Source organism: Oncorhynchus masou, chromosome 6 (genome assembly GCF_036934945.1).
Source record: "Oncorhynchus masou masou isolate Uvic2021 chromosome 6, UVic_Omas_1.1, whole genome shotgun sequence".
NCBI classification, from domain to species: Eukaryota; Metazoa; Chordata; class Actinopteri; order Salmoniformes; family Salmonidae; genus Oncorhynchus; species Oncorhynchus masou.
Genome location: NC_088217.1, coordinates 147611 through 163653, shown reverse-complemented (window position 1 = coordinate 163653; position 16043 = coordinate 147611). Strand labels below are relative to the sequence as shown.

The 16043-nt window shown below is 43.7% G+C and overlaps 1 protein-coding gene across 4 annotated transcripts in view; it reads right to left on the bottom strand.

Annotated features, from left to right (window-relative positions):
* Nucleotides 1-962: 962 nt before the first annotated feature.
* The window catches only part of pparg (peroxisome proliferator-activated receptor gamma), a 108460-nt gene continuing 93379 nt past the window's right edge, over nt 963-16043 (bottom strand). For all 4 annotated transcript variants that reach the window (XM_064967352.1, XM_064967353.1, XM_064967355.1 and 1 more), the window contains 2 exons: nt 12896-13011; nt 963-2981 (listed from right to left, as the gene is read on the bottom strand). In XM_064967352.1, coding sequence (XP_064823424.1) covers nt 2850-2981; nt 12896-13011 — 248 coding nt within the window. In that variant the 3' untranslated portion in view covers nt 963-2849. The remainder of the gene's footprint in view (nt 2982-12895; nt 13012-16043) is intronic.

Here is a 16043-nt window from a genome sequence, read left to right as displayed (position 1 = left end):
GGAAAACATATAATATATATCCAGTAGACTGGATAATATAATATATCATAAGTCGCTCTGGATAAGAGCGTCTGCTAAATGACTTAAATGTAAATGTAAATAACATCATCTAGTAGGCTAGATAATAAATATGTATATATATATATATATATATATATATATATACATATACATACAGTAGGCTAGATAATATATATCATAACATATATCCAGTAGGCTAGATAATAAAATATATCATAACATATATGTAGTAGGCTAGATAATATATATCCAGTATGCTGGATAATGTATGTCATAACATATATGCAGTAGCTAGATAATAAAATATATATCCAGTAGGATAGATAATATATCATAATATATAATATATGGAGTCGGCTAGATAATATAATATATATCCAGTAGGATAAATATAATATTTAATTATATACAGTGCCTTCGGAAACGTACCGAACAAAATGTGTGAAATCTGTGTGCTAGATTGAGAAATGCCTGACTGCTCTGTCTGCAGCTGGAAATCATATTGAAGCCATGAGATGTTTATCTTGTGTCTAGTTCAGCAGAGTTCAGTAACGTTGTAACACAACAGGGTGTGTCATGGGGAGACACGTTATAGAGCTGATGTCATGGCTGTAAAATAGCTTTGCGTGTTTAGACTGCACGAACACTTCCAGCTCTACAACATGGCAGGAAGCAGTTAGGGTTAGATGTAGCATGATAACTCATAGTGGGAAGCCATTATGGCTCACCTGATGTTAGCATGATGACACAGAGTGGGAAGCCATTATGGCTCACCTGATGTTAGCATGATAACACAGAGTTGAAGCCATTATGGCTCACCTGATGTTAGCATGATGACACAGAGTGGGAAGCCATTATGGCTCACCTGATGTTAGCATGATAACAAAATTCTCCTGATTTTTCTCCAGACATAATGGTGATTAATACATTCTGAAAAAGAGACAAATAGAAAATATTTATTTACATATTTTGACAAGTTAAGAGTCTACAAACCGTTTTTTTTAAATGCAAAAACCAGCCCATTTGCACTTGGAAAATAAAAATGTCTGTTTCAACAACAACAAAAAATAATACAAATAACATCAACATAAAAATCTGAAAAATACTGTATTTGAAATACAACAAGTACAGCATTTTAAACTAAGGTGTTATACTCTGAGATTTTGTATTTATTTATCCATCTACGCATGTACAAAAATATGTATTTATTTATATGGCTTTTATTTCACACATTCATTGTATCCAACATACAAATTACAGCTGGCAAATTATCCAAAATATAATATGAAGCACAATATAGTATATTTCTTACATAATGAGCTCACACACTATAGTAACCCTATAGACACACAATAGAAATCCTCTAGAAGCACTATAGAAACCCTGTAGAAGCACTATAGAAACCCTCTAGAAGCACTATAGAAACCCTCTAGAAGCACTATAGAAATCCTCTAGAAGCACTATAGAAACCCTCTAGAAGCACTATAGAAACCCTCTAGAAGCACTATAGGAGCACTATTGTAGCACTAGAAACGTTTTAGAAGCACTATAGAAACCCTATAGAAGCACTAGAATCCCTATAGAAGCACCATAGAAACCCTATAGAAGCACTATAGTAGCACTAGAAACCCTATAGAAGCACCATGGAAACCCTATAGAAGCACCATAGAAACCCTATAGAAACACCATGGAAACCATATAGAAGCACTAGAAACCCTATAGAAGCACTAGAAACCCTATAGAAGCACCATAGAAACCCTATAGAAACCCTATAGAAGCACCATAGCAACCCTATAGAAGCACTATAGTATCAAATGAAATGTATTTATATAGCCCTTCGTACATCAGCTGATATCTCAAAGTGCTGTACAGAAACCCAGCCAAAAACTCCAAACAGCAAGCAATGCAGGTGTAGAAGCACGGTGGCACTAGTAGCACTAGAAACCCTATAGAAGCACCATAGAAACCCTATAGGAGCCCTAGAAAACCTATAGAAACTCCATAGAGACACTATAGAAACCCTGTAGAAGCACCATAGAAACCCTGTAGAAGCGCCATAGAAACCTTATAGAAACCCCATAGAAGCACTAGAGAAGCACTATTGAAACCACTATCTATGTTGCAGGTGAGTCAACTGAGATCAGATCTGACAGGTGGACCTGTTACCAGGTGTAGCCTATCTGGTCCTATGGGGATACATCTTTAAGACAGTTGCATCTTGATATTATAGATGTAAGTGTTTGTTTATAAACTCTAAATACATAACGTATATTAATTTGTGAAGAACAGAATCTATCACCTACATACAGCATAACATATATTAATTGGTGGTGGTGATGCTGATATCTACAGTATATGGCTCATAATAATCACAGTGTTTTTTTTCCTTTTCCTTTCTAACAGCGCTAATAGGACCATTCAGAATCTATAACGTCAGACAGGTTAACATCTCATTCTGTCAGGTAACTACTAGTCCCTAATATAGTATTCCAATATTTATTATTTTACCTTTATTTAACTAAGCAAGTCAGTTTAAGAGCACATTTTTATTTACAATGAAGGTTAACTGCCTTGTTCAGGGGTAGAACAACAGATTTTTACCTTGGCAGCTTTGGGATTCGATCCACCAACCTTTCTGGCCCAATGCTCTAACCACTAGGCTACCTGTTGCCCCAATATGCCTCATCAGTGGCATCAATAGGACTAACACATCCATATGCGGTTTTCAACCGGTGTCTTTCCGTTACCTTGGATGAAAAACTATTTCATATAGTGCGCAAAAGTAGTGCACTATATAGGGAATAGGGTGCCATTTCATATTGACCCTACTAGTAGAGGTCTCTCATGATCTCCTGCAGCAGTGGGTGGAGACACATGTCCACTTCAGTCTTCTTCAGTAGCTGGATTAGGTGCACATGGTCTGTTACTATCTGCCTCAGGTCTGTCATCTTCTGCAGAACCTAAACGATACATAATGTTAAATTTGTTAGGAACCTTTTATACACAGCCATGAATTGAAATGATCAAATATGTTTTTTAAAAAGGCGGAAGACAGATCCCAAATGTACAAACACAGGAAGTTGATTTGAGAGCAAGGGAACACCCATTGGAATAGATGTAGAACTTTTTATAGTATTAGAACTAGAATTAGAACCCATTAAAGTATTCTACAGTATATTTATTTTTGTTTTTTTATTTCACCTTTATTTAACCAGGTAGGCTAGTTGAGAACAAGTTCTCATTTACAACTGCAACCTGGCCAAGATAAAGCACTGCAGTGTGAACAGACAGCAACACAGAGTTACACATTGAGTAAACAATAAACAAGTCAATAACACAGTAGAAAAAAATAAGAAAAAAATAGTCTATATACATTGTGTGCAAAAGGCATGAGGAGGTAGGTGAATAATTACAATTTAGCAGATTAACACTGAAGTGATAAATGATCAGATGGTCATGTGCAGGTAGAGATACTGGTGTGCAAAAGAGCAGAAAAGTAAATAAATAAAAACAGTATGGGGATGAGGTAGGTAAAGAACTGGAAGGAAAGGCGGCCAAATTAGGTGTTAGCTTTAGGGATGATCATTGGAGCGCGTGCTACGGGTGGGTGTTGCCATCGTGACCAGTGAACTGAGATAAGGCGGAGCTTTACCTAGCATGGACTTGTAGATGACCTGGAATCAGTGGGTCTGGCGACGAATATGTAGCGAGGGCCAGCCGACTAGAGCATACAAGTCGCAGTGGTGGGTGGTATAAGGTGCTTTAGTAACAAAGCGGATGGCACTGTGATAAACTGCATCCAGTTTGCTGAGTAGAGTATTGGAAGCCATTTTGTAGATGACATCGCCGAAGTCGAGGATCGGTAGGATAGTCAGTTTTACTAGGGTAAGTTTGATGGCGTGAGTGAAGGAGGCTTTGTTGCGAAATAGAAAGCCGATTCTAGATTTGATTTTGGATTGGAGATGTTTGATATGAGTCTGGAAGGAGAGTTTACAGTCTAGCCAGACACCTAGGTACTTATAGACGTCCACATATTCTAGGTCGTAACCATCCAGGGTGGTGATGCTAGTCGGGTGTGCAGGTGTAGGCAGCGAACGGTTGAAAAGCATGCATTTGGTTTTACTAGCGTTTAAGAGCAGTTGGAGGCCACGGAAGGAGTGATGTATAGCATTGAAGCTCGTTTGGGTGTTAGAAAGCACAGTTTCCAAGGAAGCGCCAGAAGAATACAGAATGGTGTCGTCTGAGTAGAGGTGGATCAGGGAATTGCCCGCAGCAAGAGCAACATCATTGATATATACAGAGAAAAGAGTCGGCCCGAGAATTGAACCCAGTGGCACCCCCATAGAGACTGCCAGAGGACCGGACAACATGCTCTACTCTCTACTCTGTATGCAAAGTAGTTGGAGAACCAGGCAAGGCAGTCATTAAAAAAAATGAGGCTACTGAGTCTGCCAATAAGAATATGGTGATTGACAGAGTCAAAAGCCTTGGCCAGGTCGATGAAGAAGGCTGCACAGTACTGTCTTTTATCGATGGTGGTTATGATATCGTTTAATACCTTTAGCGTGGCTGAGGTGCACCCGTGACCGTCTCGGAAACCAGATTGCACAGCAGAGAAGGTACGGTGGGATTCGAGATGGTCAGTGATCTGTTTGTTGACTTGGCTTTCGAAGACCTTAGATAGGCAGGGCAGGATGGATATAGGTCTGTAACTGTTTGGGTCCAGGGTGTCTCCCCCTTTGAAGAGGGGGATGACCGCGGCAGCTTTCCAGTCCTTGGGGTTCTCAGACGATATGAAAGAGAGGTTGAACAGGCTGGTAATAGGGGTTGCGACAATGGCGGCGGATAGTTTCAGAAATAGAGGGTCCAGATTGTCAAGCCCAGCTGATTTGTACGTGTCCAGGTTTTGCAGCTCTTTCAGAACATCTGCTATCTGGATTTGGGTAAAGGAGAAGCTGGGAGGCTTGGGCGAGTAGCTGCGGGGGGTGGAGCTGTTGGCCGAGGTTGGAGTAGCCAGGAGGAAGGCATGGCCAGCAGTTGAGAAATGCTTGTTGAAGTTTTCGATTATCATGGATTTATCAGTGGTGACCGTGTTACCTGACCTCAGTGCAGTGGGCAGCTGGGAGGAGGTGCTCGTGTTCTCCATGGACTTTACAGTGTCCCAGAACTTTTTGGAGTTAGGATGCAAATTTCTGCTTGAAAAAGCTGGCCTTTGCTTTCCTGACTGACTGCGTGTATTGGTTCCTGACTTCCTTGAACAGTTGCATATCGTGGGGACTATTCGATGCTATTGCAGTCCGCCACAGAATGTTTTTGTGCTGGTTGAGGGCAGTTCGGTCTGGAGTGAACCAGGGGCTATATCTGTTCTTAGTTCTGCATTTTTTGAACGGAGCATGCTTATCTAAGATGGTGAGGAAGTTACTTTTAAAGAATGATCAGGCATCCTCAACTGACGGGATGAGGTCAATATCCTTCCAGGATACCCGGGCCAGGTCGATAAGAAAGGCCTGCTCGCAGAAGTGTTTTAGGGAGCGTTTGACAGTGATTAGGGGTGGTCGTTTGACTGCAGACCCGTAGCGGATACATGCAATGAGGCAGTGATCGCTGAGATCCTGATTGAAGACAGCGAAGGTGTATTTGGAGGGCCAGTTGGTCAGGATAACGTCTATGAGGGTGCCCTTGTTTACAGATTTAGGCTTGTACCTGATGGGTTCCTTGATGATTTGTGTGAGATTGAGGGCATCTAGCTTAGATTGTAGGACTGCCGGGGTGTTAAGCATATCCCAGTTAAGGTCACCTAACAGAACAAACTCTGAAGCTAGATGGGGGGCGATCAATTCACAAATGGTGTTCAGGGCACAGCTGGGAGCTGAGGGGGGTCGGTAGCAGGCGGCAACAGTGATAGACTTATTTCTGGAGAGTTTCATTTTTAAAATTAGAAGTTCAAATTGTTTGGGTATGGACCTGGAAAGTATGACATTACTTTGCAGGCTCTCTCTGCAGTAGACTGCAACTCCTCCCCCTTTGGCAGTTCTATCTTGATGGAAAATGTTATAGTTGGGTATGGATATCTCAGAATTTTTGGTGGCCTTCCTAAGCCAGGATTCAGACACAGCAAGGACATCAGGGTTGGCAGAGTGTGCTAAAGCAGTGAGTAAAACAAACTTAGGGAGGAGGCTTCTGATGTTGACATGAATGAAACCAAGGTTTTTTCGATCACAGAAGACAACAAATGATGGTGCCTGGGGACATGCAGGGCCTAGGTTTACCTCCACATCACCCGCGGAACAGAGGAGGAGTAGGATGAGGGTGCGGCTAAAGGCTATCAAAACTGGTCGCTTAGAGCGTTGGGGACAAAGAATAAAAGGAGCAGATTTCTGGGCATGGTAGAATATATTCAGGGCATAATGCGCAGACAGGGGTATGGTGGGGTGCGGGTACAGCGGAGGTAAGCCCAGGCACTGGGTGATGATAAGAGAGGTTGTATCTCTGGACATGCTGGTTGTAATGGGTGAGGTCATCGCATGTGTGGGAGGTGGGACAAAGGAGGTATCAGAGGTATGAAGAGTGGAACTAGGGGGTCCATTGTAAACTAAAACAATGATAACTAACCTGAACAACAGCATACAAGGCATATTAACATTTGAAAGAGACATACAGCGAGGCATAAAGTAATCACAGGTGTTGATTGGGAGAGCTAGCTAAAACAACAGGTGAGACAACAACAGCTCATCAGCTAACACAACAACAGCAGGTAAAATGGCGATGACTAGGCAGCGAGGGTCGGATTAACTACACACAGAGCCTGAGTTCGCGGCTGGGGCCGACAGATTAAAAATAAATAAACAGAATGGAGTACCATTCAACTAACATCAAGGCGGTGGCCCGTTCCTGTAGGTTCATGCTCTACAACATCCGCAGAGTACGACCCTGCCTCACACAGGAAGCGGCGCAGGTCCTAATCCAGGCACTTGTCATCTCCCGTCTGGATTACTGCAACTCGCTGTTGGCTGGGCTCCCTGCCTGTGCCATTAAACCCCTACAACTCATCCAGAACGCCGCAGCCCGTCTGGTGTTCAACCTTCCCAAGTTCTCTCACGTCACCCCGCTCCTCCGCTCTCTCCACTGGCTTCCAGTTGAAGCTCGCATCCGCTACAAGATCATGGTGCTTGCCTACGGAGCTGTGAGGGGAACGGCACCGCAGTACCTCCAGGCTCTGATCAGGCCCTACACCCAAACAAGGGCACTGCGTTCATCCACCTCTGGCCTGCTCGCCTCCCTACCACTGAGGAAGTACAGTTCCCGCTCAGCCCAGTCAAAACTGTTCGCTGGTCTGGCCCCCCAATGGTGGAACAAACTCCCTCATGACGCCAGGACAGCGGAGTCAATCACCACCTTCCGGAGACACCTGAAACCCCACCTCTTTAAGGAATACCTAGGATAGGATAAAGTAATCCTTCTCACCCCCCCCTTAAATGATTTAGATGCACTATTGTAAAGTGGCTGTTCCACTGGATGTCAGAAGGTGAATTCACCAATTTGTAAGTCGCTCTGGATAAGAGCGTCTGCTAAATGACGTAAATGTTAAATGTACCATGATTAATGGACAGTCCAGCAGGCATCAGCTATGTAGCCAAGTGATCATAGTGTCCAGGGGGCAGCAGTAGATGGAACAGGGGAGCCCCACTACGCTAGCTACACAGCGTTTAAAGTTTGTAGCCCTGTTCACCCGACGGACGCCGGGCACAGCAAATGGAGTATTCGTCAGCAGACCAGTCGTGGTAGTGCGGCGGGGGTGCCGTGTCGACAGAGAATCCAAGCCAAATGGCGAAAGAGTTATTGTGGAATTTAGTTTGCTAGCCGGGAGATGTGCCTGCTAACGGCTAACTGGTTCTAGCTTCGTGGCAGTGGCGTTAGCCACTATATCCAATCGGTAGCAGCGGTGATCCGGTGCCAAGGTCCAGAGTTTACAGCAAGGATCCGGTGGAGTTTTGGGCTCCAGCCGTGTATGAGTGGGGTTCGGGTGAACAGCTGAGATGGCCGGGAGGTGGGCCTCAGGGAATAGCTTCGGTACTGGGTGCCACGGTGAGTGAAAGCTAGCTGTGAGCTTGCTAGCTGCAAGCTGTGAGCTAGCTAGCTAGCTGCAAGCTAGCTGTGAAGATCAGAAGTAGTGGTCCAGGGATTACGGCAGGAATCCGGCGTTGTTGTGTAGAGACAGTCCGATATTGGTAGACAAGCGATATTGGTAGCCAGGCGAGTATTATCCAGGCTAAAACAGGGCTGGTATCTGTGCAGAAGGTAAAAGCCGCTAGCAGTGGCTAACAATGACTAAATAGCTTGTAGCTAATTAGCTGGTTAGCTTCTGGAGATTCTTGAATGTGTTCTAAAATTGAAAATAATAGCGATTCCGTATCACATTGGGTGAGGCAGGTTGAATTTTCAATTGAAAATAAATTGAAATATATATACAAAAATACAACAACAAAAAAAGTACACGTCTTCACTGCTACGCCATCTTCAATCATGAACCCATTAGAGTATTCTACAGTATATCTTCAGAACCCATTAGACTATTCTACAGTATACACTACAGGTCAAAAGTTTTAGAACACCTACTCATTTAAGGGGTTTTCTTTATTTTGACTATTTTCTACATTGTAAAATAATAGCAAAGACATCAAACTGAAATAACACATACGGAATCATGTATTAACCAAAAAATTGTTAAACAAATAAAAATATATTTTATATTTTATATTTGTCAAATAGTCACTCTTTGCCTTGACAGTTTTGCACACATGGCATTCTCTCAACCAGCTTCACCTGGAATGCTTTTCCAACAGCCTTGAAGGAGTTGCCACATATGCTGAGCACTTGTTGGCTGATTTTTCTTCACTCTCAATTTAGTTGAGGTCTGGTGATTGGGGAGGCCAGGTCATATGATGCAGCACTCCATCACTCTCCTTCTTGGTAAAATAGCCCTTACACAGCCTGGAGGTGTGTTGGGCCTTTGTCCTGTTGAAAACAAATGATAGTTCCACTAAGGCCAAACCAGATGGGATGGTATATCGCTGCAGAATGCTGTGATAGCCATGCTGGTTAAGTGTACCTTGAATTCTAAATACATCACAGACAGTATTACCAGGAAAGTACCTCCACACCATAACACCTCCTCCTCCATGCTTCACAGTGGGAAATACATATGCGGAGATCATCAATTCACCCACACCACGTCTCACAAAGATATCCAATTTGGACTCCAGACCAAAGGAAAAATGTCCACTGGTCTAATGTCCATTGCTTGCGTTTCTTGGCCCAAACAAGTCTCTTTTTCTTATTGGTGTCCTTTAGTAGTGGTTTCTTTGCAGCAATTCAACCATGAAGGCCTGATTCACACAATCACCTCTGAACAGCTGATGTTGAGATGTGTCTATTACTTGACCTCTGTGAAGCATTTATTTGGGCTGCAATTTCTGAGGCTGCTAACTCTAATGAACTTATCCTCTGCAGCAGAGGTAACTGGGTCTTCCATTCCTGTGGCGGTCCAGATGATAGTCAGTTTCATCATAGCGCTTGATGGTTTTTGCGACTGCACTTGAAGAAACTTTCAAAGTTCTTGAAATTTTCTGATTTGACTGATGGACTGTCATTTCTCTTTGCTTATTTCAGCTGTTCATGCCATAATATGGACTTGGTTTTTTACCAAATAGGGCTATCTTCTGTATACAAATATTCTACCTTGTCACAACACAACTGATTGGCATTAAGAAGGAAAGAAATCACACAAATTATCTTTTAAGAAGGCACACTTGTCAATTGAAACGCATTCCAGGTGACTACCTCATGAAACTGGTTGAGAGAATGCCAAGAGTGTGCAAAGCTGTCATCAAGGCAAGGAGTGGCTTTTTGAAGAATCTCAAATATAAAATACATTTTGATTTGTTTAACACTTTTTTGGTTACTACATCATTCCATATCTGTTATTTCATAGTTTGATGTCTTCACTATTATTCACTACCGGTCAAAAGTTTTACAACACCTACTCATTCCAGGGTTTTTCTTTATTTTAACTATTTTCTACATTATAGTATCTCCAGCACCCATAATCCAAGTCGATATATATTCACGTAATAATAAGGACCATGCCCACAAATTGGGGGAAACAAACATTCTTCCCCATTCACCCCCAGTTATAAAAGAGACAATTTCGTTGTTGATTTTTAGTAAAAAGCTGCTGTGTTGTTCAATGTACATGTAACCAGGTCAAAAATCATGACCTACGGATCGCAATGCTCCCACGCAGGGAAATAGAGCCTGCGGGAAGAGCCCTGTGGCTTCAGGGTATTCTACGTGGGAGAGTGGGAAATGTGGGGATGCAGTGTCCAAGTAAGCTATGTGTGAGAAAAATATTTAATCTGTACAATACATTTAACTTGTTTACTAAATCAAATCAAATTGATTTATATGGCCCTTCTTACATCAGCTGATATAACAAAGGGCTGTACAGAAACCCAGCCTAAACCCCAAACAGCAATCAATGCAGGTGTAGAAGCACAGTGACTAGGAAAAACTCCCTAGAAAGGCCAAAACCCAGGAAGAAACCAAGAGAGGAACCAGGCTATGAGGGGTGGCCAGTCCTCTTCTGGCTGTTTTGGGTGGAGATTATAACAGAACATGGCCAAGATGTCCAAATGTTCATAGATGACCAGCATGGTCAAATAATAGTAATCACAATGAACAGTGAACTATAATCCGTTTGTAACTCCACTCACTACTTGTAGCTGTATAGTCCGTTTGTAACTCCACTCACTACTTGGGGATGAGGTAGTTGGATGGGCTATTTACAGATGAGCTATGCACAGGTGCAATGATCTGTGAGCTGACAGCTGGTGCTTGAAGTTAGTGAGGGAGATATGAGTCTCCAGCTTCAGCGATTTTTGCAGTTCTTTCCAGTGAAATATACCTGCTGGAGCGCATGCTACGGGTGGGTGCTGCTATTGTGACCAGTGAACTGAGATAATGCGGGGCTTTACCTAGCAAAGACTTGTAGATGACCTGGAGCCAGTGGGTTTGGCGACGAGTATGAAGCGAGGGCCTGCCAACGAGAGAGTACAGGTCACAGTGGTGGGTAGTATATGGGGCTTTGTTGACAAAACGGATGGCACTGTGATAGACTTCATCCAATTTGTTGAGTGGAGGCTATTTTCTAAATGACATCGCTGAAGTCGAGGATCGGTATGATAGTCAATTTTACGAGGGCATGTTTGGCAGCATGAGTGAAGGATGCTTTGTTGCGAAATAGGAAGCCGATTCTAGATTTAATTTTGGATTGGAGATACTTAATGCCGGTCTGGAAGTAGAGTTTACAGTCTAACCAGACACCCAGGTATTTGTAGTTGTCCACATATTCTAGGTCAGAACTGTCCAGAGTAGTGATGCTGGATGGGCGGGCAAGTGCAGGCAGCAATCGGTTGAAGAGCATGCAATTAGTTTTACTTGCATTTAAGAGCAGTTGAAGGCCACGGAAGGAGAGTTGTATGGCATTGAAGCTCGTCAGGAGGTTAGTTAGCACAGTGTCCAAAGAAGGGCCAGAAGTATACAGAATGGTGTCGTCTGCGTAGAGGTGGATTAGAGAATCACCAGCAGCAAGAGAGACATCATTGATGTATACAGAGAAGAGAGTCGGCCCGAGAATTGAACCTTGTGGCACCCCCATAGACACTGCCATAGGTCCGGACAACAGGCCCTCCGATTTGACACACTGAACTCTATCAGAGAAGTAGTTGGTGAACCAGGCGAGGCAGTCATTTGAGAAACCAAGGCTGTTGAGTCTGCCGATAAGAATGTGGTGATTGACAGAGTCGAAAGCCTTGGCCAGGTTGATGAAGACGGTTGCACAGTTTTGTCTCTTATCGATGGCAGTTATGATATCGTTTAGGACTTTGAGCGTGGCTGAGGTGTACCCATGACCAGCTCGGATGCCAGATTGCATAGCGGAGAACGTACGGTGGGATTCGAAATGGTCGGTGATCTGTTGTTAACTTGGCTTTCGAAAACCTTAGAAAGGTAGGGTAGGATAGATACAGGTCTGTAGCAGTTTGGGTCTAGTGTCTCCCCCTTTGAAGGGGGTGATGACCGCGGCAGCTTACTAATCTCTGGGGATCTCAGGCGATACGAAAGAGAGATTGAACAGGCTAGTAATAGGGGTTGCAACAATTTCTGCAGATCATTTTAGAAAGAGAGGGTCCAGATTGTATAGCCCGGCTGATTTGTAGGGGTCCAGAATTTGCAGCTCTTTCAGAACATCAGCTATCTGGATTTGGGTGAAGGAGAAATGGGGGAGGCTTTGGCAAGTTGCTGTGGGGGGTGCAGGGCAGTTGACCGAGGTATGGGTAGCCAGGTGGAAGGCATGGCCAGCCGGAGAAAAATGCTTATTAAAATTCTCAAATATCTTGGATTTATCGGTGGTGACAGTGTTTCCTAACCTAGGTGCAGTGGGCAGCTGGGAGGAGGTGCTCTTATTCGCCATGAACTTTTTTGAATTTGTACTATTTGTAAATCCACTCACTACTTGTAGGTGTATAGTCCGTTTGTAACCCATTAGACTATTAGAACCAGAATCAGAACACAGAACATTAGATTAGAATTAGAATCCATTTTAGTATTAGAACTAGAATTAGAAACCATTAGACTATTAGAACTAGAATCAGAACAGAGACTAGAACTAGAATTAGAACCCATTAGACTATTAGAACTAGAGTCAGAACACAGAGTATTAGAACTGGAATTAGAACCCGTTGGAGTATTCTACAGTATATTTTCAGAACCCATCAAAGTATTTTCTACAGTGTGCTGTATATCTCCATGGTAATACCTTGGCGAAGAGCTGCAGGGAGTCTGGGTGGTTGAGTTTCAGTTGGAGCTCCAGAGAGTGGAGGACTGTTTCCTGTAGCTCCTCAATGGGCTTCACATTCAGCAGGCCTGGACGATCTACACACACACACACACACACACACACACCACACACACACAGGATGTGTCAGCTTGAGGCTTTCAGCACAACTTGTTTAATGCAGGACTGAGAGCTGAGGTTGATATGTGTGTGAAAGGGGAATGTGTCTGATAAAGTCATGATTTAAATAAATAAGTCTGGTTAAAATGCATGATGTATGCGTGTTGTACAGGGTACAATACAAGGAGTGTTGTTTAGAGTATCAGGAGTGTTGTATAGGGTAGAGTACCAGGAGTGTTGTATAGGGTACCAGGAGTGTTGTATAGAGTACCAGGAGTGTTGTATAGGGTACCAGGAGTGTTGTATAGGGTACCAGGAGTGTTGTATAGAGTACCAGGAGTGTTGTTTAGAGTACCAGGAGTGTTGTATAGGGTACCAGGAGTGTTGTATAGGGTACCAGGAGTGTTGTATAGGGTACCAGGAGTGTTGTATAGAGTACCAGGAGTGTTGTATAGGGTACCAGGAGTGTTGTATAGGGTACCAGGAGTGTTGTATAGGGTACCAGGAGTGTTGTATAGAGTACCAGGAGTGTTGTATAGGGTACCAGGAGTGTTGTCTAGGGTACCAGGAGTGTTGTCTAGGGTACCAGGAGTGTTGTCTAGGGTACCAGGAGTGTTGTCTATGGTACCAGGAGTGTTGTATAGGGTACCAGGAGTGTTGTATAGGGTACCAGGAGTGTTGTATAGGGTACCAGGAGTGTTGTATAGGGTACCAGGAGTGTTGTGTAGAGTACCAGGAGTGTTGTATAGGGTACCAGGAGTGTTGTATAGGGTACCAGGAGTGTTGTATAGGGTACCAGGAGTGTTGTATAGGGTACCAGGAGTGTTGTATAGGGTACAAAGAGTGTTGTATAGAGTACCAGGAGTGTTTGTATAGGGTACCAGGAGTGTTTGTATAGGGTACCAGGAGTGTTGTGTAGGGTAGAGTACCAGGAGTGTTTGTATAGGGTACCAGGAGTGTTGTATAGGGTACCAGGAGTGTTGTATAGGGTACCAGGAGTGTTGTATAGGGTACCAGGAGTGTTGTATAGGGTACCAGGAGTGTTGTATAGAGTACCAGGAGTGTTGTTTAGAGTACCAGGAGTGTTGTATAGGGTACCAGGAGTGTTTGTATAGGGTACCAGGAGTGTTTGTATAGGGTACCAGGAGTGTTGTGTAGGGTAGAGTACCAGGAGTGTTGTATAGAGTACCAGGAGTGTTGTATAGGGTACCAGGAGTGTTGTATAGAGTACCAGGAGTGTTGTATAGAGTACCAGGAGTGTTGTATAGAGTACCAGGAGTGTTGTATAGGGTACCAGGAGTGTTTGTATAGGGTACCAGGAGTGTTTGTATAGGGTACCAGGAGTGTTTGTATAGGGTACCAGGAGTGTTGTGTAGGGTAGAGTACCAGGAGTGTTGTATAGAGTACCAGGAGTGTTGTATAGGGTACCAGGAGTGTTGTATAGAGTACCAGGAGTGTTGTATAGAGTACCAGGAGTGTTGTATAGAGTACCAGGAGTGTTGTATAGAGTACCAGGAGTGTTGTATAGAGTACCAGGAGTGTTGTATAGAGTACCAGGAGTGTTGTATAGAGTACCAGGAGTGTTGTATAGAGTACCAGGAGTGTTGTATAGAGTACCAGGAGTGTTGTATAGGGTACCAGGAGTGTTGTATAGGGTACCAGGAGTGTTGTATAGAGTACCAGGAGTGTTGTATAGGGTACCAGGAGTGTTGTCTAGGGTACCAGGAGTGTTGTCTAGGGTACCAGGAGTGTTGTCTAGGGTACCAGGAGTGTTGTCTAGGGTACCAGGAGTGTTGTATAGGGTACCAGGAGTGTTGTATAGGGTACCAGGAGTGTTGTATAGAGTACCAGGAGTGTTGTATAGAGTACCAGGAGTGTTGTATAGGGTACCAGGAGTGTTGTATAGGGTACCAGGAGTGTTGTATAGGGTACCAGGAGTGTTGTATAGGGTACCAGGAGTGTTGTGTAGAGTACCAGGAGTGTTGTATAGGGTACCAGGAGTGGTGTATAGAGTACCAGGAGTGTTGTATAGGGTACCAGGAGTGTTGTATAGGGTACCAGGAGTGTTGTGTAGGGTAGAGTACCAGGAGTGTTTGTACAGGGTACCAGGAGTGTTGTATAGGGTACCAGGAGTGTTGTATAGGATACCAGGAGTGTTGTATAGGGTACCAGGAGTGTTTGTATAGGGTACCATGAGTGTTGTATAGGGTACCAGGAGTGTTGTATAGGGTACCAGGAGTGTTGTATAGGGTACCAGGAGTGTTGTATAGAGTACCAGGAGTGTTTGTATAGGGTACCAGGAGTGTTTGTATAGGGTACCAGGAGTGTTTGTATAGGGTACCAGGAGTGTTGTATAGGGTACCAGGAGTGTTTGTATAGGGTACCAGGAGTGTTTGTATAGGGTACCAGGAGTGTTTGTATAGGGTACCAGGAGTGTTGTGTAGAGTAGAGTACCAGGAGTGTTTGTATAGGGTACCAGGAGTGTTGTATAGGGTACCAGGAGTGTTGTATAGGGTACCAGGAGTGTTTGTATAGGGTACCAGGAGTGTTGTATAGGGTACCAGGAGTGTTGTATAGGGTACCAGGAGTGTTTGTATAGGGTACCAGGAGTGTTTGTATAGGGTACCAGGAGTGTTTGTATAGGGTACCAGGAGTGTTTGTATAGGGTACCAGGAGTGTTTGTATAGGGTACCAGGAGTGTTGTGTAGGGTAGAGTACCAGGAGTGTTGTATAGAGTACCAGGAGTGTTGTATAGGGTACCAGGAGTGTTGTATAGAGTACCAGGAGTGTTGTATAGAGTACCAGGAGTGTTTGTATAGGGTACCAGGAGTGTTGTATAGAGTGTTGTATAGGGTACCAGGAGTGTTGTATAGGGTACCAGGAGTGTTGTATAGAGTACCAGGAGTGTTGTATAGAGTACCAGGAGTGTTTGTATAGGGTACCAGGAGTGTTGTATAGAGTGTTGTATAGGGTACCAGGAGTGTTGTATAGGGTACCAGGAGTGTTGTAT